The sequence below is a fragment of the Sus scrofa genome, chromosome 12 (genome assembly GCF_000003025.6).
Source record: "Sus scrofa isolate TJ Tabasco breed Duroc chromosome 12, Sscrofa11.1, whole genome shotgun sequence".
NCBI lineage: Eukaryota > Metazoa > Chordata > Mammalia > Artiodactyla > Suidae > Sus > Sus scrofa.
The window spans coordinates 35,438,799-35,466,104 of NC_010454.4; the positions used below are offsets into that span (position 1 = coordinate 35,438,799).

The 27,306-nt window shown below is 43.4% G+C and overlaps 1 protein-coding gene across 1 annotated transcript in view; it reads left to right on the forward strand.

Moving 5' to 3' along the window:
• Positions 1 to 24,160, forward strand: part of PRR11 (proline rich 11) — a 29,265-nt gene extending 5,105 nt beyond the window's left edge. Inside the window, 10 exon segments of the mRNA XM_005668999.3 lie at positions 6,716 to 6,848; positions 9,326 to 9,476; positions 9,972 to 10,094; positions 13,640 to 13,894; positions 16,491 to 16,589; positions 17,207 to 17,279; positions 17,282 to 17,318; positions 18,468 to 18,527; positions 18,614 to 18,710; positions 23,919 to 24,160. Of these exon segments, the coding sequence (XP_005669056.2) occupies positions 6,721 to 6,848; positions 9,326 to 9,476; positions 9,972 to 10,094; positions 13,640 to 13,894; positions 16,491 to 16,589; positions 17,207 to 17,279; positions 17,282 to 17,318; positions 18,468 to 18,527; positions 18,614 to 18,710; positions 23,919 to 23,984 (1,089 nt within the window). The 5' untranslated portion in view covers positions 6,716 to 6,720 and the 3' untranslated portion in view covers positions 23,985 to 24,160.

Here is a 27,306-nt window from a genome sequence, read left to right on the forward strand (position 1 = left end):
GAATGTTGGTTGATGTTTTCATTTCTCTGTGGAGTAAGACAAAAGTGAAACACGAAGATATATGTTGGAACTTGACTTCAGTAAGCAACTTCTTTGATGGATCCAATAATAGTTTTCAAATACTGGAATATTGGACTTCCTGTTGTGGCTCCTTGGGTTAGGAACCTGACATAGTGTAGTCTCTGTGAGGATGTGGTTCAGTCCCTGGCCTCGCTTAGTGGGTTACAGATCTGGTATTGCCACAAGCTACACTGTAGGTAGGTCACAGATGTGGCTTAGATCCTCAGTTACAAATGTGTTGCAGGTCTGCAGCTGAAGCTCCTATTTGACACCTAGCCTGGGAACTTCCATATACCAAAGGTAAAAAGAAAAAGCAGCCGTAAAAAGAAAAAAAAAAATAGTCGAATACTATATTCCTCAATTTTTTTGTGCTGTTCATGTAATGACTACAAACAAAATAGACTTTTAAGTTTAATTTGCACTGGAGTTCCCTTCATGGCGCAGTGGTTAGCAAATCTTGACCAGGAACCATGTGGTTGTGGGTTCCATCCCTGGCCTTGCTCAGTGGGTTAAGGATCTGGCGTTGCCGGGACCTGTGGTGTGGGTTGCAGATGAGGCTGGGATCCCTCACTGCTGTGGCTCTAGCTTAGGCTGGCGGCTACAGCTCTGATTTGACCCTTAGCCTGGGAACCTCTATACGCCGCAGGAGCGGCCCTAGAAAAAGACCGGAAAAAAAAAAAAAGTTTAATCTGCACTATTAACATTTTTTACATCATTTTCTAAACAATCACCAAAATAGTAGATCAAGCCATAATTTGTAGTTTGTTTTGTTTTCTTTGTTTTGGCTGCACCTGCAGCATCTGGAAGATCCTGGACCAGGGATTGACCCCTTGCTGCAGGTGCAGCCTATGCCACAACTGCAGCAACACCAGAGCCTTAACACCCTGGGCCACTTGGGCTTCCTGTAGTGTTTTATAATAATTGTAGTCCCATTGTGACTAATTTCAAGTTTCCAATGTGAAGTCACTAGATGTGGAGCTAGGAAGCAGTGAGCAGTAATACACCATTCTACAGCATTTTCATTAGAAAACACTATAAGATAAAAACAAAAACCTTAAAAGCATACATAATAGCATAATCTTTAGGAAGTGATAAGTTTTGTGTATTCATTACCCTTTTTTGGTTTTTGTTTTTGTTTTGGTCTTTTTGCCTTTTCTAGGGCCACTCCTGCGGCATATGGAGGTTCCCAGGCTAGGGGTCGAATTGGAGCCAATGCCACTGGCCTACGCCAGAGCCACAGCAACACAGGATCCGAGCCACATCTGCAACCTACACCACAGTTCACGGCAACTCTGGATCCTTAACCCACTGAGCAAGGCAAGGGATGGAACCTGCATCTTTATGGATGCTAGTCAAGTTCATTAACCAATGAGCCACGACGGGAACTCCTGTCCAGCTCCTTTCTAATGTCTACTTTCATAACTGAGAGATTGGTAAATACAGGGAAAAGGGATGCAGGAGTTTGTGTCAGTTTGATTCCCTAACAAAAGACATCAAGGGGAGAGAGGGAACAGGAACGGAAGCGGGGGAGGCTGTAAAGGGACAGACATGGAAGGGAAGTTTACCATGGAAACCTCAGATTCTGGGGATCCCAACCAGTGAACTCTGGGCCTTGGATAGATAGTCTTGGTCATGGATTTGAGGAAGTTTAACTTGTTTTCAAGGCAACTACAAGTTTGTTATCTTCATTCAGAGTACTTTTGTTTTGCCTCCGCCTCTACCCTTCCCCCCCCACCACCACCCTCACCTCCCACTGCGCCCCCGCCTCCAGCAAAGAGAAGTTCCTTAGCCAGGGATGGAATCTGAGCCACAGCTGCAACCTATGCCACACCTGTGACAGCGCAGGATCCTTAGCCCACTGTGACACAGCAGAAAAGCTTGTTTTGCTTTAAAAAAGAAAAAAAAAAAAAAGCAATCAATCCTTTAGACATCCCTTGTGTTTCATAGTCGCTGCTTAGCCTTCCATCATAATTTCAGCCGAAAGGAAAAATGATATAATAAATGTGAAAGCAGCTATTTGGAGGTATGGCTCCCAGAACTTCTAAGAACAATTTCAAAAACACTGTTAATTTGAGACCTGACAAATAGTTAAATTGGATGCTGTCAAGAACCCTTATTCCTAGAAGGGTCACCCATTGCCAGGAAGAGTGCCCTCTGTAAATCCAGCGCTCTGGGAACTAAAACATTTCTTAGTTTTTTACTACCCTTGGTGGGGTTGAGGGAGGTTCTTCAATCCTTGGAATCTGAGAGCTGAGCAAGCTTAGAGCTGCATACCAAGTGCTGCGAGGTTACTGGGTGGACAAAAGTGGAATGAAAGTGTATTTTCAAGGCCGATGGTTCCTATTCAAATTTAAGTTTGAAGAGAAGGAGGCCCAGCCTCCATTTTTTTTGTTCTGCTACTTGAATAAGGACCTCTTTGTTCCTCAGGGGGCAACAACTAAAACTAGCAAAGCCCTTCTTCCAATCAAACCAGCTCTGACTTAATTTTCTTCAGAAAAGGATCTGGATTAAAATCTAAATATAGGAGTTCTCGTCGTGGCGCAGTGGTTAACGAATCTGACTAGGAACCATGAGGTGGCGGGTTCGGTCCTTGCCCTTGCTCAGTGGGTTAACGATCCGGCGTTGCCGTGAGCTGTGGTGTAGGTTGCAGACGTGGCTCGGATCCCGAGTTGCTGTGGCTCTGGTGTAGGCCGGTGGCTACCCTCTGATTCGACCCCTAGCCTGGGAACCTCCATGTGCTGCGGGAGCAGCCCAAGAAATAGCAAAAAGACAAAAAAAAAAAAAAGTCTAAATATATGAGGTGTTTTTGTTGTTGTTGTTTGGCTGCCCTACAGCATATGGAGTTCCAGCACCAGGGATCAGATCAGAGTGCCAGTTGCAACCAGCTGTGGCAATGCTGGATCCTTCAACCCACTGTGCTGGCTGGAGACAGAACCTGCGCCCTGGTGCTGCAGAGACACCAAGCATTGCACCACAACAGGAACGCTACTAGTTAGGTTTAAAATTCTCTCAAATAGGAGTACCTGTTGTGGCTCAGCAGTAACAAACCTGACTAGTATCCATGTGGACTTCGGTTCGATCCTTGGCCTTGATTAGTGGGTTAAGGATCTGGCATTGCCGTGTGCTTTAGTGTAGGTCACAGACACAGCTTAGATCCCTCGTTGCTATGGCATGTAGGCTGGCAGCTATTCGACCCCAAACCTGGGAACTTCCGTATGCCATAGGTGTGCCTCCCACCCACACAAAAAAGGTGGTAGTGGGGTGATAAAAATCCTCTTCCTCAGGGAAAATATCTTGCATGGTAATAAAGATTCACTGAAAATTATATGTGAAAGTGCCTGAAAGTAAATGAGCATTCAATGAGCAATTAGTTTTGTTTCTTTCACTACCAACTCTACCTTGTATAATGGATGCTCAGTAAAAGTTACCAGCAAAGAAACTTACTTCCTTTTAATAACTGACATAACCCAACTCTAGCCAAATTCAGGTTCACTTGCCCAACTCAGAGCAAGACAGATCAACTGACACTGGTGAAGGAAAGTACATTTATTGTAGCGCATCAACCAAGGGAAAGGGCAGCTGGTGCTCAAAAGACAGAAACTTTTTTTTTGTCTTTTTGCCTTTTCTAGGGCCACCTGTGGCATATGGAGGTTTCCAGGCTAGGGGTCGAATTGGAGCTGTAGCCGCAGGCCTACGCCAGGGCCACAGCAACTCGTGATCCGAACCGCGTCTGCAACCTACATCACAGCTCACGGCATCGCCAGATCCTTAACCCACTGAGCAAGGCCAGGGATCAAACCTGCAACCTCATGGTTCCTAATTGGATTCGTTAACCACTGCACCACGACGGGAACCCCAAGACAGAAAATTCTTAGTGGCTTTCAGGCAAAGGTGTTTTGTTTTTTTTTTTCTTTTCTTCTTTTTAGGGCCACACCTGCGGCATATGGCAATTCCCAGGCTAGGGGTTGAATTGGAGCTGCAGCTGCCGGCCTACGCCACAGCCATGGCAACATCAGATCTGGGCCGCCTCTGTGACCTAAGCCCCAGCTTGCCCCAGCCTGCATAGCTCACAGCAACGCTGGATCCTTAACCCATTGAGCAAAGCCAGGGATTGAACCTGCATCCTCATGGATGCTAGTTGGATTCATTAACCATTGAGCCACAGCGGGACCTCCAGGCGAGAGTATCTTTTTTTTTTTTTTTTTTTTTTCTTTTGGTCTTTTTAGGGCCACACCCCTGGCATATGGAAGTTCCCCCAGCTAGGGGCTGAATTGGAGCTACCGCTGCTGGTCTATACCACAGCTCACGGCAATGCCAGATCCTTAACCCACTAAGTGAGGCCAGGAATTGAACCCAAATCCTCATAAATCCTAGTTGGGTTCATTAACTGCTGAGCTACGAAGGGAACTCCCAGTCAAGTGTTTTTAAAGGCAACATTAATGGGTGAGGGTCACAGGACGCTTAATCAGCCGGTAGACTTTCTTCTGTTTGGTTGGTGTTAAGGTAACAAGGTGATCTGTTGCGAATCTGAATCTTATGATTAACCGTAATCTTATGATTACGGTTCTAACCATTCTGGGGGTCCAAGTGCTTGTAGTCAGCATATAGTCACCATCTTTCACCTGGGTGGGTGTATGGCTGGGGGTTCTTAGCTTCTGCAGAACAGCTCAAAGAGATGCCTCAGATCATTAGGCATATCCCTTGAGGAGAAACTAGGAGTCCTGTGACTATTGTTTAAGCTCTCATTGCTTTTCTTGCTTGACTGCTTTTCCTTTGTTTCTGCATTCTCTCACTTCTGTAATTAGTAACTGCTTGAGTCTGCTTTTTGGAACTTGAAGAAGACTTAGGAGACTAAAGTCTTTTTTCTACAAACAAGAGAAAGCGGACCAGGAAGAGCTTCTGTACTGGGAAGGCCCTGTAAGGTCCTGTTTGATTTCTTTAGAAGAAAGGGAAATTCCTTTGATTTAATGAAGAAAAGCAAAGACAAGCAAAACAAAAACAAAATTAGAGAGTAATATAACGCCAAAAGCCAAAGTGTGGAGATCTCTAGAGAGATGCTTTAAATCCGAGTTTAAGTTTCCCCCAGTTCAGGGGACTTCTAGGTAGCTGGTGTCACCGAAACTTGGCCTCTGTCGCCCAGTGCCGAATAGAAACTCAGAGACAAAGATTTGGGTGAAGGAGAAAAAAAAATAGCTGTATTGCTTCGCCAGGAAAAGGAGGCCACAGCAGGCTAATGCCCTGAAGACTGTGCCCTCCCTTGAAAGAGCATAGGAAGTGGTTTTATAGTTTGAGATGGGAAAATAGGGCCACAGATAAGGATCAGGGTAGATGCAAGCTTTCATTCTTCTTCAGAGCTGGCATTTAGCATGCCCAGGACTGGTTCTGGTGGTCCTCCTTTGTGGAATGAAAAATGTTTCGTATTTGTTGTGGGTTTTAGTTCTGCAAAAGAACTCAGAGATATTGTTATGTATATTCCTTGAGGAAGAACCAGTACCCTCCCCAAGGCTGCACTATTTTGTTTGTTGGTTGTTTTTTCTTTTTTCACTGCCCCACAGTGAACTCTTATGTATGGAGTTCCCCTGAGCCAGGGATCAGATCCTAGCCGCAATTGCAGCCTACACTGCAGTGGAGGCAACACTGGGTCCTTTAACCCACTGTGCTGGGCCAGGGATCGAACCTGTGTCCTGATGCTGCAGAGACGCCAGCTATCCTGTTGCACCACAGCAAAAACTCCCCCAAGGCTGCACTATTGTTTCTTTTTCTTTTTCTTTTTTTTTTTTTTTTTTTTTTTTTTGGTCTTTTTAGAGCTGTACCTGTGGCATATGGAGGTTCTCAGGCTAAGGGTCAAATAGAAACTGTAGTTGCCAGCCTACACCATAGCCACAGCAATGTGCGATCCAAGCCGCATTCTATGACCTACACCACCCACAGCTCACGGCAATGCCAGATCTTTAACCCACTGAACGAGGCCAAGGATCAAACCCTTGACCTCAGGGATACTAGTCGGATTCATTAACCTCTAAACCAGGACAGGAACTCCTGTGCTATTGTTTCTTGACTGCTCTTCCCTAGTCTCTACATCTTCTCTCTTCCCTGTTTAGCAACTGTTTGAACCTGCCCTTTGGAACAAAAGGAAGGTCAGGGAGGCTGACTGAGGCCTATTTCCTACAAACAAGAAATGCGGGAGCAAGGCTTGTGCCCAGGAGCCCCACAGGGTCCTGCTCAGTTTCACTGGTGGTGACCTATTTCCTAACCAAGGTAGTGGAGACAAGATTGTGTTCACTTTTTGATAATTCATTGAAATATACAGTCAAAAAAAAATTTTTTTTTTTTTTTTCCATTTCTAGGGCTGCTTCTGCGGCATATGGAGGTTCCCAGGCTAGGGGTTGAATCGGAGCTGCAGCCGCCAGCCTACACCACAGCCACTGCAACGCGGGATCCGAGCTGCGTCTGCAACCTACACCACAGCTCAGGGCAACGCTGGATCCTTAACCCACTGAGCAAGGCCAGGGATCGAACCCACAACCTCATGGTTCCTAGTCAGATTCGTTAACCACTGAGCCATGACGGGAACTCACATACAGTCAAAATTTATGTATTTTCTATGCGTATTTTTCTTCAATAAAAAACATAAAACAAACTTTTTTTTTTACAGAAATCATGCCCAAGTTCAAGCAACGAAGAAGAAAGCTAAAAGCCAAAGCAAAAAGATTATTCAAAAGAAAAGAAGCCTCTTGGGTTCAGTCTAAGCTAATTACACCTCCCCCTCCACCACCCTCACCAGAAAGGTAAGGCATAATGTGCAACATACCAAATATACTAATATTAAAATCCTGATCAGTTTATACTTTTTTTTTTTTTTTTTTTTGGCTGCACTCATGGCCTGTGGAAGTTCCCAGGCCAGGGACAGAACCCGTGCCACAGCAGCAACTTGAGCCACTACACTGACAACACTGGAGGCTTAACCCTCTGCACCACAAGAGACTTCTCTGATCAGTTTAGGAACAAGTTACCAGATTTAGCAAATAAAAATACAGAATGCCCAGTTACATTTGAATTTCAGGTAAAGAATGATTTTGTTTTGTTTTGTCCTATGCAACATTTGAAATATACTAAAAATTTATTCATTCTTTATCTGAAATTACATTTTAATTGAACATCCTGATTTTTATGTGGCCACCATAGTTTTAGAGTTCAAATGAAGTAAAAATCACAAGGAACTTTTCTGGAGGTACACAGTAACTATTTTCTACTTTCCTAGTCAATTCAGTTGTATAAATTTGGCAACTAAGTGATGAAAGAAGGGTATGGGTAAAACTTAAATCATTGTTTTAGGGAGTTCCTGTTGTGGCGCAGCGGAAGAGAATTCAACTAGGAACCATGAGGTTGCGGGTTCAATCCCTGGCCTTGCTCTGTGGGTTAAGGATCCAGCATTGCCGTGAGGTGTGGTGTCAGTCACAGACATGGCTCAGATCTGGCATTGCTGTAGCTTTGGTGTAGGCTGGCAGCTGTAGCTCCAATTGGACCCCTAGTCTGGGAACCTCCATATACCTCAAGTGCAGCCCTAAAAAGGAAAAAAAAAAAAGTAAACATTGTTTTGGTAAAGTTTCATCATTTATTCTCTGGGACTCAGAATTTAAATGTTATTAAAAGAGACTCCAGGGAGTTCCTATTGTGGCTCAGTGGGTTAAAAACCTGACATAGTGTCCTGAGGATGTGAGTTCCATCCCTGGATCTGCCTTGCTACAGGCAGAGTTCACAGAATCAGCTTGTACCCCAAGTTGCTGTGGCTGTGCCATAGGCCACAGCTGCAGCTCCAATTCACCTCCTAGCCTGGGAACTTCCGTATGCCTCAGGTATAGCCATGAAAAAGAAAAAAAAAGACTCTAAAATTCCAAGAACTCTAGGGTAGTAGGTTTCACAATAACATACTTGATGCACTTCGCCGTTAGAGCTCTCTTTACGGACAAACCAGTTTTAAAACAAACAGACTCTCAAAAGCAGTAAACATGGAGTTCCCTGGTGGCTCAGCAGGTGAAGGATCTGGTGTTTTCATTGCAGAGGCGTGGGTTAAATCCTAGCCCAGGAACTTCTACTTGCCATGGGTGTGTCCCCCTCCCCCCAAAAAAGCAGTAACAGAGTAACCATGATCTCCATCATTCTTAACACTTCTCTTTCTCCAGAAGCCCCCAAGTGGTCTCTCTGCTCTGTCCTTGCCCCCTCTGCAGTGTACTTCAACACAACACCCAGAGTGAGCATGCTGAAATCCTGTCATATTGCTCCTCTGCTTAAAATTATCCAGTGTCGGAGTTCCCGTTGTGGCTCAGTGGTTAACAAATCTGACTAGGAACCATAAGGTTGCGAGTTCGATCCCTGGCCTCGCTCAGTGGGTTAAGGATCCAGCATTGCTATGAGCTATGGTGTAGGTTGCAGACGCAGCTTGGATCCCGTGTTGCTGTGGCTCTGGCGTAGGCCAGCGGCTACAGCTCTGATTCGACCCCAAGCCTGGGAACCTCCATATGTCACAGGAGTGGCTCTAAAAAAGAAAAGACCAAAAAAAAAAAAAAAAAAAATCTGAAAAAAAGACAAAAAAAAAACTAAAAATAAAAAATATTTGTTGCATATGTGAATCCAAAAATTCTGGAATTTAATGAAGAATTTGACTCTAAGAAGTCTCTTTCCTTATTTTATTTATTTATTTGTCTTTTGTCCTTTTAGGGCTGTACCTGCGGCATATGGAGGTTCCCAGGCTAGGGGTTGAATCAGAGCTACAGCTGCCGCCCTACGTCAGAGCCACAGCAACGCCAGATCTGAGCCACATCTGTGACCTACACCACAGCTCATGCACACTGGATCCTTAACCCACTGAGCAAGGCCAGGGATCGGAACTTCAACCTCATGGTTCCTAGTCAGATTCGTTTTGCAGTGCAACGGGAACTCCAAGTTCCTGACTCTCTGTTCCTGAGTCATGCTATAAAACTAGCTTGTTCAGATGCAAACTACTATATGTAATTGGATAAACAAGATCCTCCTTTATAGCAGAGAGAACTATAGTCGGTATCCTGTGATTAAACCACAATGGAAAAGAATATTTAAAGTTATACACACATATATATGATAACTGGATCACTTTGCTGTACATCAGAAATTAACACAACATTGTAAATCAACTGTATTTCAAAAAACAAACTCGCCTCTTATTTAATTAGAGGCTATTATTCCAACTCAGGAGTTTTTGCTTTGTTTGATTTTGTTTTTCCTACAGAGTGGTTATTCCTTCAACAGATACACCTGCTAGCAGAAACTGGCTAAGACTGTCCTGGAACTTCAGATTTCCCAATATCAAAGATGTGATAAATCTTTGGACAAATAGAGTATGGTCTATATACAACTGGTGCCAGAACTGCATGACCCAGGTATGAGTTTGACATATGTGTTTTCAGCATTACGTGGTTTTTTTTGTTTTTCCGCTTTTTAGGGCCGCACTCTCGGCATATGGGGGTTCCCAGGCTAGTGGTCTAATTGAAGCTACAGCTGCCAGCCTACACCACAGCCATAGCAATGCCAGATCCAAGCTGCGTCTGTAGCCTACACTATAGTTCATAGCAACACTGGATCCGTAACCTACTGAGTGAGACCAGGCTTTGAACCCTCAACTTCATGGTTCCTAGTCAGATTCATTTCTGCTGTGCCACGATGGGAACTCCCAGCATTACATTTTTTTTCTATACACTTGGTTATGCATTCATGGGTGTGTGCTCCAAGTCAGCACATCACTCAGGCTAAGCTCAGATAAGATGAAATCAGGTGAGCATGTCTGTCTTCACATCTATAAAACATACACCAAACCACTTTCTTGTCCTTATCATATATTGCGCTTTGGATTCAGGCTTGTTTATTTCCAATTTCAGAGTTTAGAAGTATTGAAAAATACCATTTTTCCTTCCCGTTCCTACCACCGAGAACTTCATGGTCTAAAACAACGGTTTTGCACTTTGGAAAGTGAATTATGCAAGCTCCAGGAAGCCCTCAAGGTTAGTATTATCAAATGAAAAACAAACCCAGGATTAGATAAGGAAGGAAAGGATTATCCATCATCAGAATCCCAGTGCGCTTTTACTAGGAGTGGCTGCAGGCTGGTACCAGTCCTGGGCATGTTTGCCCTCAGGTCTAGTCCTTAAACTTCAGCAGCTTTTATGCTGCAGATGGGCTGACCCCTGCAGGCTACTTTTCCTGGGCTCCATGTCACCTGGCCCCCAGTGTGCTGATGAATGGGAAACACTAAAAAGAGATGAGAGGGAGGGAGATTGGTATTTTTCCCCTTTATTCTCTGTGTTGGGCAATTCCTCCAGTGATGGTTGTTGGCTTCCTAACTCCAGCTCACCTAGGTAAATCCACCATGTTTCTTGATGCTCTGGTTTAACCCAACTCCAGAGATCTGGTTACACCACCCTTCTCTTTGTCCCTTCAGCCTCACGATGTTCATGGCTTTATGCTGCTGCTGATCTCTGGGCTGCCTCACTGTCCCTGGTGTGCTTTCCAGCTCTGCCATCAGCAGTATAGCCAATTTCCCTTATTACATGTGTTCCCTCTTTTATTGATTGATTAATTGATTGATTGGCTTTTCTTTTTTTTTTTTTTAGGGCCGCACTCTACGCATATGAAAGTTCCCAGGCTAGGGGTCAAATCAGAGCCATAGCTGCTGCCTACACCATAGGCTCAGCGACACCAGATCCGAGCCAATTCTGCAATCTACACCACAGTTCATGGCAATACCGGATCCTTAACCCACTGAGTGAGGCCAGGGATCGCACCTGGGTCCTCATGGATACTAGTCAGATTCATTACCACTGAGCCACAATGGGAACTCCCATACGTTCCCTCTTTTAAATACACAGAGTGATTTATATCTTTTTATCTGATACAAGCAGAGAAAAAATATAAATGTCCACCCTCTCCAGACTTCACTAAGCAAGACCCCTATTCTCAGTGTCTAAAATCCAAAGAAGAAACATTGCGTTCATTGATTTGGAGACATGCTTCTGGGATTATATCCCTCCTCCCAGAATTTGAACCTCAAGATGAACTAGCCAGAGGAGGAGAGGGAAGTCACCTCACAACCTGGACCTCAGTGTCTTCATCTACAAAATGAGAAAGATACCATCTATAATGGGCTAAATTATGCTCACCCTCCCCCCCAAAAAAAGATATGTCCAAGTCCTAATCCCTGGACCCTGGAAATATTACCTTATTCGGGAAAATGAGTCTTGGCAGATACATAATCAAGTTAAGAATTTTGAGATGAGATCATGCTGCATTATCTGGGTGGACCCTCAATCCAGTGATGAGTGTCCTTATAAAAGACACATAGCAGAACACGCACACAGAAGAGGAGGAGCAATGGGACCACAGAGGCAGAGGCTGGAGTCATGGGGCCTTAAACCAAGGAATGCCAGTTGAGTTTAGAAGCTGGAACAGATTTCTTACCTAGAGCCTTGGAGAGGAAGTACAGCCCTGCTGACACCTTGATTTCAGCCCTCTAACCTTCAGGACTGTGAGAGAATGAATTTTGGGTTTTTTGTTGTTGTTTTCAGCCACACCCAAGGCATGCAGAAGTTCCAGGGCCAGGGATCCAACCCTTGCTACAGCAGTGACAATGCTGAATCCTTAACCACTAGGCCACAAGAGAACTCCTCGATTTTGTTTCTTCTAAGCCACCAACTTCCTTTTTTCTTTCTTTTTGGGCCACCCCTCGGCATAGGGAGTTCCCTAGCCAGGGATCAGATAGGAGCTGCAGTTGCCACCTAAGCTGCAGCTGTGGCAATGCTGGATCCTTAACCCACTGTGCCAGGCCAGGGATCGAATCCAAGTCCAAGTATTCCCAAGATGCCAGTGATCCCATTGCCCCACAGCGGAAACTCCATCTTCTAAGCCACTAAGCTGATATTTTGTCACTGCAGCGGCTAACCGAAATTTATTCGTGGGGTTGGCTTATTCTAAAGCCTCTCGCCTCTCTCTTCCATTCGCCTTCTTTTTTTTTTTTTTTTTTTTTTTTTTTTTTGGGCTCTACTCATGGCCTGTGTTGAGTTCCCAGGCCAAGGCCAGGGATCAAACCCTTGCCACAAACAGAAGAAAGGGTGGGGGAAAAAACTGTAATTGCAATGTATACATGTAAGGATAACCTGACCCCCTTGCTGTACAGTGGGAAAATTAAAAACAAAACAAAACAAAACAAAAAAAAACCCTTACCACAGCAGCACCCTGAGCCAAAGCAATGACACTGAATCCTTAGCCTGCTGAGCCACCAGGGAACTCCTCAACTTGCCTGTGTCCTCATAGGGTCTTTCCTCTGCACACATACATTCCTGGTGTCTCTTCTGTGCTATTCAATTTCCTCCTTTTATAAGGTCGCCAGTCAGATTGGAATTGGAACTTACCATAATGGCTCCTTTTAACTTAATCACTTCTTTAAAGGCCTAATCTCCAAATACAGTCACATTCTGAGGTACTGGGGGGTTTAGAGCTTCAACGTAATGAGTTGTGGTGGGAATGGATACGATTCAGCCCATTAACAGTCATGTTCCAGGAATTCCCGTCTGGCGCAGCAGAAATGAATCTGACTAGGAACCATGAGGTTGCAGGTTTGATCCCTGGCCTACTCAGTGGGTTAAGAATCCCGTGTTGCCGTGAGCTGTGTGTAGATCGCAGACACAGATCGGATCCCGCATTGCTGTGTCTGGTGTACGCTGGCAACTGTAGCTCCAATTCAGCTCCTAGCCTGGGAACCTCCATGTGCCACGGGTGCAGCCCTAAAAAATAAAAAAAGTAAAAAAGTCATGTTCCAGTCCCTTGAGCCTTTTATCATTTCCGCAAATATACTGTATTCTTGGCTGCATTAAGTATTTTTGCCTCTGCCAGGAACTGTCTTCCCTGAGCTTTATCTCCCTTCTTCATCTGGTTAGCCTAAATTCATCCTTGAGATCATAGCTAAATATCACTCCTCAGACCTCTAGCTATTCATGCTCACAGCACACTTCATGGCTTTGTTGTTGTTTTTTAGGGCTGCACTCTAGGCATATGAAAGTTCTCAGACTAGGGGTCAAAGCAGAGCTGCATCTGCAACCTACACCACAGCCACAGCAACGCGGATCCTTCTCCCACTGAGCAAGGCCAGGGATCGAACCTGCATCCTCATGGATACTAGTCAGATTTGTTATTGCTGAGCCACAGCAGGAACTCCTCCATCCCATGGCTTTCATGGAAATATTATTTTGTTTCGTTTTAAGTGCATTTGTGTATGTTTACTGTCTTATCTTTTCACCAGACCATCAGCTCCTTGAGGTGACAGACGGGGCTGACATTGCACCCAGAGTGCCTGACATATAATACGCACAAAACAAACATGAATGAGTGATTGATTGAATGAATGAATGAGCTTGTGATAAGTGAGAAAATACTATGGCACACATGGTATACTGGGAAGGCATTCAAGGCATGGTAGCTATGATTTTGATGACTCTCAGCTATAAGAACAGAATGAATCTCTTATTCCATTCCCAAATGTGATGATTCCTTCTAGGCCATCTCAGAAAATTCTTCCTCTCCAAACTGTGGTCAAATGTGTCCCATGCGTGGTAAACTTAAAAATGTGCCTGCCTGTGCTCTAAACACCCCTGGAGACTCCGGAGCTGAATTTCCTCCCTCACCGCCACAGCCAGCCAGCCATCTGCCCCCTCCTCCACCGCCTCCACCGCCGCCGCCTCCTTTGCCACCGCCTCCTGCACTGAGAGCACCATTGCCGCTCAGAAAATCTGATCTCACTAAAGCACTTCAGGTAAAAAACAATCTAAAAGAGGTGTGTTTTGGTCAGTATGTGGTGGAGGTGTAAAGCCAGTGGCAGTTTAAAGCTGGGCTGAGGAGTTCCCGTTGTGGCTCGGTGGTAACGAATCCGACTAGGAAGTGTGAGGTTGCAGTTCGATCCCTGACCTTGCTCGGTGGGTTAAGGATCCGGCGTTGCCGTGAGCTGAGGTGTAGGACGGCTCGGATCTCGCGTTGCTGTGTCTGTGGTGTAGGCCGGTGGCTACAGCTCTGATGAGGCCCCTAGCCTGGGAACCTCCCTATGCCACAGATGCAGGCCTAGAAAAGACAAAAAGATCAAAAAAAAAAAAAAAAAAAAAAAAAGCTGGGCTGAAGTCTTTGACAGGAAGGGATACATTTTGTTCTGATTCCTTATCTGAATTATGTCACTTATTATTTTAAAAAACTCAGTCCCTAGGAGTTCATGAGTGTTGAATTTTTTTTTTGGCCATACCTGTAGCATGTGGAAGTTCTCAGACCAGGGATCAAACCCGTGCCACTGCAGTGACAAAACTGGATACTTAACTCACTGTGCCAGAAGGGAACTTTTCGAATGTTGGATTTAGAAATGAAAGGGGGAGTTCCCATTGTGGCTCAGTGGTTAACGAACCCGACTAGTATCCATGAGGACACAGGTTTGATCCCTGGTTTCTCTCAGTGGGTTAAAGATCTGGCTTTGCCGTGAGCTGTGGTGTAGGTCACAGACGCAGCTTGGATCCCTTGCTGCTGTGGCTCTGGCTTAGGCTACTGGCTACAGCTCCGACTGGACCCCTCCATAGCCTGGAGATCTCCATATGCCGCAGGTGCAACCCTAAAAAGACGAAAAAAAAGGAAATGAAAGTGATTTTTTTTTCCCCAAGGATGAATGAGTGAGACCCAGCAGGGTGTGAGATTCCAGCTGACTTCTCAGTAAAACTTTTACCAAATGGAAAACAAAGATGGCTTAATGAGTGAAGTCAGAAATAAAAAAAAAAAAAAAAAAAACTGGTAGATCCTAAAGTATAATGCTATTAGGCTGGAAAATCATTCTCCATTAGAGTCACATATCTGCCAAGGGGACCAGAATATTTGTGAATCACTAAGATAGGCAGGACCCTATTTAAACTCTGCTGAATTTTCACTACAGATAGATATAGTTTAAAATGGCTGAATTAAATCCAGAGTCTATGATTATATTTGCCCTAATGGGTAACCCTTCAAATATATATTCTTGCTCTACAGGAACCAAGTCATGTTTTTAGGTAGTTCGGGCAAAACCTCACTTTTTTTTTTGATCTTTTTAGGGCCACATGTGCGGCATATGGAAGTTCCCAGGTTAGGGTCAAATCGGAGCTACAGCAATGCGGGGTCTGAGCCGTGTCTGTGATCTACACCACAGGTCATGGCAACGCTGGATCCTTAACCCACTGAGCAAGGCCAGGGATCAAACCCACAACCTCATGGATACTAGTCGGGTTCGTTAACCACTGAGCCACAGCGGGAACTCACAAAACCACTTTGATTTAAGGTACTCTTTCAACCCCTGTCTTATGTTGACTCCTAATACATAGTTGCAGGAAGTAACTTATCTCTTTCTTACTTATTATCAAAGCCATATATTTTTTTCTTCTTTTTCCTTTTTTTTTTTTTTTCTTTTTTTTTTTGGCTGCCCCACATCATACGGAGTACTCCAGCCAGGGGTCAGATCCAAGCTGCAGTTATGATCTACACCTCAGCTGTGACAACCCCGGATCCTTAACCCACTGTGCTGGGCTGGGGATTAAACCTGCGTCCTGGCACTCCATAGACACCACTGATCTCATTATGCCACAGTGGGGGGAACTCTATTCCCTTTTTTTTTTTTTTTTTTCCCCTTCACCCACAGTATGTGGAATTTCCGTGACCAAGGATGGAAAACATGCCATAGCAGTGACAACGTGGGATCTTTTACCACTAGGCCATTGGGGAACTCCTGTCGAAGCCTTATATTTTGAAGAATATGGGGAGGGAGGCGCCCAGAGCATATGTAAGTTCCCACACCTGGGATCAAATCCTGCCACAGCAGTGACAACACCAGATCCTTAAGCCACTGTTCCTCAAGAGTGGAGTTTTCAATAACCTTAGGATCCTTGTGTATTGAAAACAGGATCATTCTTGGTTGAGTAGAAAGAATTTGACAGGCTCCTAGGGCAAATAAAAGTTAATTTTTAACTCTTGAGTCTTTTATTTTATTTATTTATTTGTTTATTTATTTTGCCTTTTTGACATATCTTGGGTTTCTCCCAAGGCATATGGAGGTTCCCAGGCTAGGGGAAAATCAGCCATAGCCGCTGGCCTACGCCAGAGCCACAGCAATGCAGGATCTGAGCCGTATCTGCGACCGACACCACAGCTCACTGCAATGCCGGATCCTTAACCCACTGAGCAAGACCAGGGATCGAACCTGCAGCTCACGGTTCCTAGTCAGATTCGTTAACCACTGTTCCACGACGGGAACTCCTAACTCTTGAGTCTTTTAAAAACTAGATTTTCACTTGCATTTGAGTAGATATCCTGGTTCCAATTTGAATCCTAACCTCTCCATGTATTTTAAGGCTAGGGCATTAAGAAAAGATGGACCCATGCAGATAACAGTTAAAGACCTACTGACTGTGAAATTAAAGAAGACACAGAGTTTTGATGAAAATAGAAAGGTAGTTGTCATTGACCATATTTATGGTCTTTTGGCTTTTATTTTATTTTATTTTGTTTTTTGCCTTTTAGGGCCGTACCTGTGGCCTATGGAAGTTCCCGGGCTAGGGGTTGAATCAGAGCTATACCTGCTGGCCTGTGCCACAGCCACAGCAACAGGGGATCCAATCTGTGTCTGCAACCTACACCACAGTTCATGGCAGTGATCCTTAACCCACTGAGTGAGGCCAGGGATTGAACCTGCATCTTCATGGATACTAGTCGGACTCACTTTCTGCTGGGCCACAATGGGAACTCGGTCTTTTTTGACCTGGTTTTCCCTTTATGGAAAATAAGCATAAGTCTTTTATATAGAAGCCATTTTGAATTAAGTACTTGATATTTTTATTTGAGTAGTTTTGAATCTCCTTAGCAAAATGTATAAATTCCAAAATTATTTAATTAGGTAGTTTTATCTACCAACCATTAGAATGAAGAGGTAGATACTTTGAAGCTTTAGAATAAAAATGGAGTGAATATGTCTTATATATATTCAGCCCTCAAATATTCATTGTTTTAGGATGTTTACATTTTGGATGATATTTTTTAATGTTTTTAATGTCTCATTTTATGATTAAAGCTTGTACCATCACCAAAGGCACGGAACCCGCTAGTTACTGTCTCTGACCTGCAACGAGTTACCCTGAAACCCAAGTCAAAGTTTTATCAACTCGAGTTACAAATGTCTTAATGTAAGGAACTGCACAGTATTATACTCTACTGCTGCTAAAAATAATGATTTTTTTGCTTATTTCTAACTTTATTTCTAACTTACATATGAAAGTTATATATGATCATGTAAAAGAATTGAAATCTATAGAATTGTTTAAAGAAGAAAACAATTCATCCAAAATAATCCTATCACTGGTGGTAAATACTTAACATACGGTGGTTTATCATTCTAGGCTTTTTTTACTATTTCCATTTCATGAGACTTTGTTATAAGATACACCATTGATTTAATAACAGCTTTGGAGAAAAATATTATCAAGGATTTTCAAAGCAGCACAATTTTGGAAATAATGCAATATGAAAACTAGTGTGTCTTTGAATAAAAGAAATGATGTGTGTGTACCTGTGCCTGTGTACAATCATATCATACATACAGATGTGGCTTTTCCCGTTTAAACATGTTATAAACTTTCCCCGATTTCACTTAAAATTAAAGAATCATTTTGACTTCAGTAGACACATTTTTTATATGTGAATGTCAAAGATAAAAACCTGTTTTAAGACATTTAGGTTGTTTATGATTTTTTACTTTTATAACTCTCTTTGTTGTTGTTATTGTTTTGCTTTTTAGGGCAGCATGTGCAGCACATGGAAGTTCCCAGGCTAAGGGTCAAATCGGAGCTGCAGCTGCCAGCCACAGCAATGCAAGATCCAAGCTGCATCTGCAACCTGCATCACAGCTCCCTGCACCACCAGATCCTTAACACACTGGTGGAGGTCAGGGATCAGACCCTCATCCTCATGGATATTAGTGGGGTTTGTTACCCTTGAGCCACAATGGGAACTCCTATTTCTATAACTCTTAATAAACATCCTTGTCTATCAGGTGTATGCATGGTTGAATTTTTCCCTAAGACGGATTCTTTGTGTGATTACTAAGTCAAAAACTATTACTTATTAGAATCATTTTATAACCTTATGCTTCTTTCAGCATCTACCTCTATTGTTTTTTGTTTTATCGAAGTATAGTTCATTTACAATATGATAATTTCTACTGTACGAGTGATTCAGTTATAACAAATAGTAACAAATATAACAAACTGCTTTCTAGGATGCTGCCTATAGAAATCATGTGGCAGGCTTTAACTTTTTGGCCTTTATTTTATCAGTACTCCTGGTAAAAGCCAGTTAGATCTCCGGAAACTACTTAGAAAAGTCGATGTAGAGAGGTAATCCACTTTTCTAACTTTATATACTAAATCCATTTAAAACTTGGCATAAAACACAGCTCTTAATATTTTCCATACTTTTCCAGGAGCCCAGGTGGAACGCCACTTACCAATAAAGAAAATATGGAAACAGGAACTGGGCTGACCCCAGTAATGACCCGGGCTTTGAAGAGAAAGTTTCAGGTAAGCCTTTAGGAAAAAAAAAAAAGAATGTACTTTCTTTTCCTCAAATTAATTTATTTAGAATTATAATCTAAACCATTTTTCTTAAAATATATAGTAATTTTTAATTTTTTTTTGTCTTTTGTCTTTTTAGGGCCGCACCCGCAACATATGGAGGTTCCCAGGCTAGGGGTCTAATCGCAGCTACAGCTGCCAGCCTATGCCAGAGCCACAGCAATGCCAGATCCAAGCCACGTCTGCAGCCTACACCACAGCTCACGGCAACACCAGATCCTTAACCCACTGATTGAGGCCAGGAATCGAATCCTCAACCTTATGGTTCCTAGTTGGATTCGTTTCCACTGCACCATGACGGGAACTCCGAAATATGATTGTAATTTTAAAATGACACCTTATGCGTTATGAAGCACATTCTTATTTAGATTATTTACTTATTTGATTTTATTTGGAATTCTATGAGATAGCTACGATTATCATCCCCATTTTAGCAATGAAGGTCTGGCTTTATTAATTTCATTAGTAAGTAATTATTAAATATCTCCTACACGCCAAGCGTTGTGCTGGAGTACCAGTGATATAGTGATAAGTAAAAACAGACACAAGGAGTTCCCGCTGTGGCTCAATGGGATCGGTAGCACCAGGACTCAGGTTCAATCCCCAGCCTGACACAATGGGTTAAAGGATCAGGTGTTGCCACAGCTGTGGTGTAGGTTGCATCTATGGCTTGGATCTGATTCCTGGCCCAGGAACTCCATATGCTGTGGGCAGCCAAAATAGAAAACAAACAAACAAATCAGACACAACCTACTGTCTTAGAGTTTTCAGTCTAGTGGGGGAAATAGATCAAAATGTGTATAGTTTTGTACTGAAGTCCATTCTGTGAAGGAAAGAGACAAGGTTCTATGGGAACCTTTCAGGAACTTGATCTATCCTGAATGGTCCAAGAAGGATTCCGTTTGGAAGTGATGAGGTAAGACCTGAAGGATGAATAGGCATTAACTAGGAAAGATACCTATGGGGTGAGACCATCGTCAATGTCAGGGAGGAGAGCTCCAGCCAAAAAGAATAGCACGTTGCAAGGGTCTTATGGTGGGAAGGACCACGGCCTATCTGAGGAATTGAGAAGTAGCCAGTGTTGAGTTCCCTTCATGGCGCAGTGGTTAACGAATCCGACGAGGAACCATGAGGTTGCAGGTTCCATCCTTGGCCTTGCTCAGTGGGTTAAGGATCTGGCGTTGCCGTGAGCTGTGGTGTAGGTTGCAGACTCGGCTCGGATCCTGTGTTTCTGTGGCTCTGGCGTAGGCCAGTGTCCACAGCTCCGATTCGACCCCTAGCCTGGAAACTTCCATATGCCGTGGGAAGCAGCCCTAGAAAAGGCAAAAAGACAAAAAAAAAAAAAAAAGAAAGAAAGAAAGAAAGAAAGGAAAAGTAGCCAGTGTGGCTGTAATCAAGAGACAAGAGATGGAAAATGGAGCTAGAAGTCAAATCATGCAGAGCTGATAGGAAAAAGTTTTGGCAACTTTCCTTTTTGTCACCTACATTTATGACCCACACACCAAAATCCTGTGCATCAGCTACCCTTGTGTTATTTCTTTTTTTTTTTTTTCCCTATTGCTTTTCTTAAGGCCGCACATGCAGCATACAGAAGTTCCCAAGCTAGGGGTTCAATTGCAGCTGCAGCTCCTGGCCTACGCCACAGCCACAGCAACGCCAGATGCGAGCGTGTCTGCCACCTACACCACTGTTCATGCAAATGCTGGATCCTTTAACTCACTGATGGAGGCCAGAGATTAAACTCGCATCCTTGTGGATACTAGTCGGATTCTTAATCCACAATGGAACTCTCGAGAGATGATGGGGTTATTTTTTGCTTTCTTTCTTTTTTTTTTTTTGCCATCCCACAGCACATGGAGTTCCTAGGCCAGGGATCAGATGCGAGCCACAGCTGTGAGCCATGCCCCAGCTGCAGCAGCACTGGATCCCAAATCCCAACTGTGCTGGGCCAGGGATTGAACTTGCATCCCAGCACTCCAGAGACACCCCCTGCCCCATTTCACCACAGTAGGAACTCTGACTCTTGTGTGGTTTCTTCCAAACCCTATATGTCTTATCTTCCTAATCACCTCTATCCTCAGATCTGTGAGGGGTAGCCATCCTTCTACCACCCCTGCTAGAGTGTTGGGGCACAGGGCTGTGGGCCTCTTTGGCTATGAAGCTTATATTTCCATGTCCCTCTGGCCCAAGAGACACACCACAAACTCCACTGCAGACACTGTTCCCACCCTAACACTCCGCCTTTCATTCCCTCATTAAGAATTAGTGCCTTAGTGCCCATTCTGGCTCAGCAGTAACAAACCCAACTACTATGCCTGAAGATTTGGGTTCGATCCCTGGCCTTGTTCAGTGGGTTCATGATCTGGCATTACAATGAGCTGTGGCTTAGGGCTGGAGCTGCAGCTCCCATTCTATCCTAGCCTGGGAGCTTCCATATGCCGCACCCTAAAAAAAGGAGAAGAAAAAAAAAAAAAAAAAGACAGACCGTTGGATAAAGAAGATGTAGTACACACACACACACACACACACACACACACACACACACACACAATGGAATATTGCTAAGCTATGAGAAAGAATGAAATGATGCCATTTGCAGCAATATGGAAGGACTTAGAGATTATCATACTAAGCAAAGTCAGGCCAAGGAAGACAAATATTATATATCACTTATATGTGGAAACTAAAAAATTATATAAACCAACTTATTTAAAAAACCAAAGCAGACTCAGGCATAGACCACAAACATGGTTATCAAAGGGGAAGAGCGGGGAGAGGGGATTATCAGATACACACCACTGTATATAAAGGAGATAAACAATAAGGATTTATTGTATAGCACATGGAACTAATACTCAATACCCTGTATTAACCTAAGATGGAAAAGAACACCCCCATCCCACCCCACCCCACTTTTGGCTGCCCCTGTGGCATGTGGAAGTTCCCTGGCCAAGGATAGAGTCCATGCCGCATTTTCAACCTATGCCACAGCTGCAACTATGCTGGATCTTTAACCCACTGTGCCAGGCCAGGGATCAAAGCACTAATACTGCAGAGACAAGCCAGATCATTAACCCACTAGACCACAGCAGAAACTCCAATGGGAAAGAATCTGAAGCTCTGCACCCAAAACACAGTATTATGAAACAGTTTTTTTTATGTTAAAAAAAAAAAATCCCTGCCTTTTTCAGGACAGCTAGGTTTCCCCCTTACCAATCAACTTGGTCCTCCTGGGTACTATGTGGCCTTCTCTGGAAGTGTAGCCAGATTCCTTTTTGGAGCATCTGATGGGAGTCTACCCCCAGATCACATTCCTTGGTGACACCAGAAATTGTGAAGGGCAGGGGCAGAGGGCAGAGACCTCAGTGAAGGACTAGTCCCCCTTCCTTTCCTCTGTTGAGCTCTAGAATCCTTTTGGTCCTTGCCACACCCCAAAACTACTATAGTAGGGTGGGTAATATGAAACAAAGAAAAATATGATGAACAGTAAACTCACGTATTGAGCAACAACATCAAAAATCGCAGATGAAACCTCTGCCATATGTTGTGTTTCCCAAAATCCACTTACTGGAGGATATCTCTAATAAAACTGTGGTTAGACGTGGAATAGCTTTTCCCAGTCCTTTGGCTTCCTTTTTTCCATTAACTCTGAAATGCCCATATTAACTAGGTTTTGCATTTGGCTACAGGTAACAGAAATCCTACCACTGAGGGTTAAGCACGTAGGAGCTTATTTTTCTTTACTGCATATTGCCTTGGGGCATAGGCAGTGCATAACAGGTACAGCAACTTCAAAATGTCATCGCTGTTCTTCTATGGGTGACTTTTATCCTTATGGTACAGTATGTTTACACCTCCTGAAGCCTCACGTCTACATTGTAGGCAAGATAAGAAGGGCAAAGGGCAAAAAAGTGTGCCAGCTAAGCTACCCTTCATGTCTTATTTAATTAAATTGTGTTATTTATTTATTTATTTATCCTTTTAGAGCCGCAGTATATGGAAGTTCCCAGGCTGGGGTCAAATTGGCGCTACAGCTGCTGGCCTATGCCACAGCCACAGCAATGTGGGATCCAAGCCTTATCTTCGACCTACACCACAGCTCACAGCAATGCCAGATCCTTATCCCACTGAGCGAGGCCAGGGATCGAACCTAAGTCCTCATGGGTGCTAATCAGGTTCATTACCACTGACCCAGGACAGGAACTCCCTATTTATTTCCTTTTTTGCTGCTCCATGGTGTATGGAGTTCCCAGGCCAGGGATCAGATCCGAGCTGCATTGCAACCTAAGCCACAGCTGCAGCAACAGCAGATCCTTAACCCACTGTGCCAGGCTGTGGATTGAACCTGCATCTCAGTGCTTCCAAGACACTGCTGATCCCAATATGCTACAGCTGGAACTCCTTATTTTGTTTTTTTGATAAGCCTGAAACATGTAGAAGTTCCCAATCGAGGGATCAAACCTGTGCCACAGCATTGACAATGCCAGATCCCTAACTGCTAGGCCACCGGGGAACTCCTAATTTTTACTTTATATTGAAGTATAATTGATTTACAGTGTTGTGTTACTTTCAGGTGTACAGCAAAGTGATTCAGTTATACACAAACATATATCCATTCTTTTTCATGTTCTTTTCCCATATAGGTTATTACACCCTTCATTTCTTTATTTCTTTAAACAGATGATATCCAGGAACTTATTATTTCAGGGAATCTGGAAAAGGTAGTTCTTAGAATCTGGATGCATTGCTGCTTTTCATAAAATCTGGGTCCTGGAGTTCCCGTGGTGGCACAGTGGTAACGAATCCGACTAGGAACCATGAGGTTGCGGGTTCGGTCCCTGCCCTTGCTCAGTGAGTTAACGATCCAGCATTGCCGTGAGCTGTGGTGTAGGTTGCAGACACGGCTCGGATCCCATGTTGCTGTGGCTCTGGCGTAGGCCAGCAGCTACAGCTCCAATTCGACCCCTAGCCTTGGAACCTCCATATGCCGCGGAGCGGCCCAAGAAATAGCAAAAAGACAAAAAACAAAACAAACAAACAAACAAAAACATAAAATCTGGGTCCTATTAGTGAATAAGAAGGAAAGCTGAGTGTCACAGGAACATAATTCATGTTATAATTGGGACTTTGTTGTTTTTTGTTTTTTTTTCATAGCTGGCTCACCCTAGAAGCCCAACTCAAACTCTGCCACTTTCAAGCAGCTCTGATGAACAAAACTGATGCCACCTCTTCCTGACTGCATGTGATGATCCATAAAACATACAGATAAAATTACCCCAATCCTTATGTAGTATATATAAACAGTTATATTAATATATAATTCATTTGAAGAATTAAAATATGTATAGGGTTCCCATTGTGGCGCAGTGGTTACGAATCCGACTAGGAACCATGAGGTTGCGGGTTCGGTCCCTGCCCTTGCTCAGTGGGTTAACGATCTGGCGTTGCCGTGAGCTGTGGTATAGGTTGCAGACACGGCTCAGATCCTGCGTTGCTGTGGCTCTGGCATAGGCCAGTGGCTACAGCTCCGATTGGACCCCTAGCCTGGGAATCTCCACATGCCGCAGGAGCGGCCCAAGAAATAGCAAAAAGACAAACATAAAATAAAATATGTATAGAGCCCACACATACTGTAGTACAAAGTGAGTATTTTGGATATTTTCTAGTTTTCATGATCATTAAGAGAACGCAATCCTAAAAGCTATGTTTATCCTGGAATTACTCAATTTAGGTTGGGGAGGTTGTTCAAGTTTAACTAGATAACCCTAATTTGTAATCTCTAAGTGCACTTATGACATTATGAAAATAACTTAGTGCCCATTCATCTTGGGTATTCTCATGCAATTGAAAAGCGAAGCATCTCAGCTTGTAAAGCTCATGCACTCATTAAACGCTACAACCTTAAAACCCCCCCCCAAAAAGAAAGACTCTCTAGGTTTTATTTCTGTTCAGGATAAGCAGTTAAGAAGGAAGATCAGGAGTTCCCATCATGGCAGAGCAGAAATGAATCCAACTAGGAACCATGAGGTTTCGGGTTCGATCCCTGGCCTCCCTCAGTGGGTTAAGGATCTGGTGTTGCCGTGAGCTGTGGTGTAGGTTGCAGACATGGCTCGGGTCCTATGTTGCTGTGGCTGTGGTGTAGGCCAACAGCTGTAGCTCTGATTTGACCTCTAGCCTAGGAACCTCCATATGCCCCAGGTGTGGCTCTAAAAAGCAAACAAGAAGAAGAAGAAGATCATCCTCCAACCAAATCTAACTATTCCAGAAGGATTTGAAGCAAGAGCTCCAATGTGACCTTAAAAATTAGAATATCATTTCTAGCATCTTAGGTAGGTAGTTATATCTGGCTTACTGAAGTCTGAGATCTTCCTTGCTTTGGTATCTGTTATCCACATTCATGTTAGTTGCATGTTAGTTGATATATATTTCATGACAACCTCAACATGAACCTTGTATTTTCCACAGTGGCCCACCAAGGCTTCTCTGAAATCCAGGGCAGCTTCATTGTAAGATCTGACTTCCTGTCCTCAGCAGCCTGTCAATTCAATAGCAGTTATCATGCACACCTCACTGGATTTTGCTTTTTCCTGCTAGTACAGGGTTGCCAGATTTAGCAAATATAAATATATGACACCCCATCAAATTTGAATTTCAGATAAACAACAAATAGCTTTTAGGTATAAATATGTCCCATTACGCAATGATTTTTTTTTTTTTTTTTTTTTTTTTTTTTTTTGGCAGTGCCTGTGACATGTGGAAGTTCCCAAGCCTGGGATTGAACCCATTTCCCAGCAGTGACCTAAGCCATAGCAGTGACAACAGAATCCTTAACCTGCTGTCTCACAAGGGAACTCCTAAACAATGAATTTTTTTTTTTTTTTTTTTTTTTTTTGCTTTTTAGGGCTGTACCCGAGGCATACGGACGTTCCCATACTAGGGGTTGAATCAGGGCTATAGCTGCTGGCCTACATCACAGCCACAGCAACACAGGATCTGAGCCTCGTCTGTGACCTACACCACAGCTCATGGCAATGCCGGATCCTTAACCCACGGAGCAAGGCCAGGGATCGCACCCTCAACCTCATGGTTATTAGTCGGATTCATTTCCAATACGCCACAATGGGAACTCCAATGAATAATTTTTAAAGTATAAATATATATCAAATATTGCATGGGACATATTTATACTAAAAAAATTATTTATCTGAAATTAAAATTTAACTGGTCATGGTATATTTTATTTGGCAACCCTATCAGTTAGTCTCCTACGAAGTTGCCAGGTATTTCTGGAAGCCTCTAGTTTGTCAATCATGTCTGCTTATCAGTAGACACTACTATGGCTTCAGGCAGGCTTCTCTTTCACCCAAAATAGAGTCTTGTGCCAAATCACCAGAACGAAAAACAGACCTGGGAACAGTGTTTTGTTTTTATGAGACTCACATTTATAATTACACTTATGGATGAAAATGAAACAGATAATGAAGTTAAGAAATATATCTGCTTCTAGTAAAATTTTTAACCTGCCGCTATGTTTATATTATGTAAATTAAAGAGAATGATCACAGATTAAAGCAAGTACTTGTAACAAAATATTTTATAAGGACATTTGTAATGTTTATAGTATTAATAAACTGCTGTGTTATATCAATTTAATTTAAACGATTTGAGGCGTTCCCACTGTGGTGCAGTGGGTTAAGAATTTGACTGCAGCAGCTGCAGTGACTGCAGTGACTCTGATCATTGTGGAGGTGTTAGTTTCTATCCCCAGCCTGGCATAGCTCGTTAAAGGATCCTGTACTGCTGCAGCTGCAAGTTGCAGCTGCAGCTTGGATTCATCCCTGGCCCAGGAACTTCCATATGCCACAGGCTTGGCCATAAAAATTTTTTAAATAAATAAAAATAATTTAAACAATTTGATCATTCTCGTGAGATAAAGGTTCTTTTTTTTTTTTTTTTTTTTTTGTAATGCTATAGAAGGGGAGTTCCTGTCATGGCTCAGCGGAAACGAATCTGACTAGCATCCATGGGGACACAGGTTCGATTCCTAGCTTTGCTCAGTGGATTAAGGATCCAGCGTTGGTGCGAGCTGTGGTGTAGGTTTCAGACCCTGCTTGGATCAGGCGTTGCTGTGACTGTGGTGTAGGCCATCGGCTATAGCTCCAATCTGACCCCTAGCCTGGGAACTTGTATATGCCTCAGGTGTGGACCTAAAAATAAATAAATGAATAAGCTATAGGAACTCCATAATAGGAGTTCCTGTTGTGGATCAGCAGGTTAAGGACCTGACAATGTCTCTGTGAGGATGTGGGTTTGATCTCTGGCCTCTCAGTGGGTTAGTGTTGCTGCAAGCTATAGAGTGAGTGGGTCACAGATATGGCTCGGATCCCGAGTTGCTGTGGCTGTGTTGTAGGTTTGCAGCTGCAGCTCTGATTCAACTCCTAGCCTGAGAGTCTCCATATATGCAGTAGGCTGTAAAAAGAAAAAAAAAAAAAAGCTGTAAAAAATCAAATAAACATTTGTAAAGCTGCTATTACCATTGTAC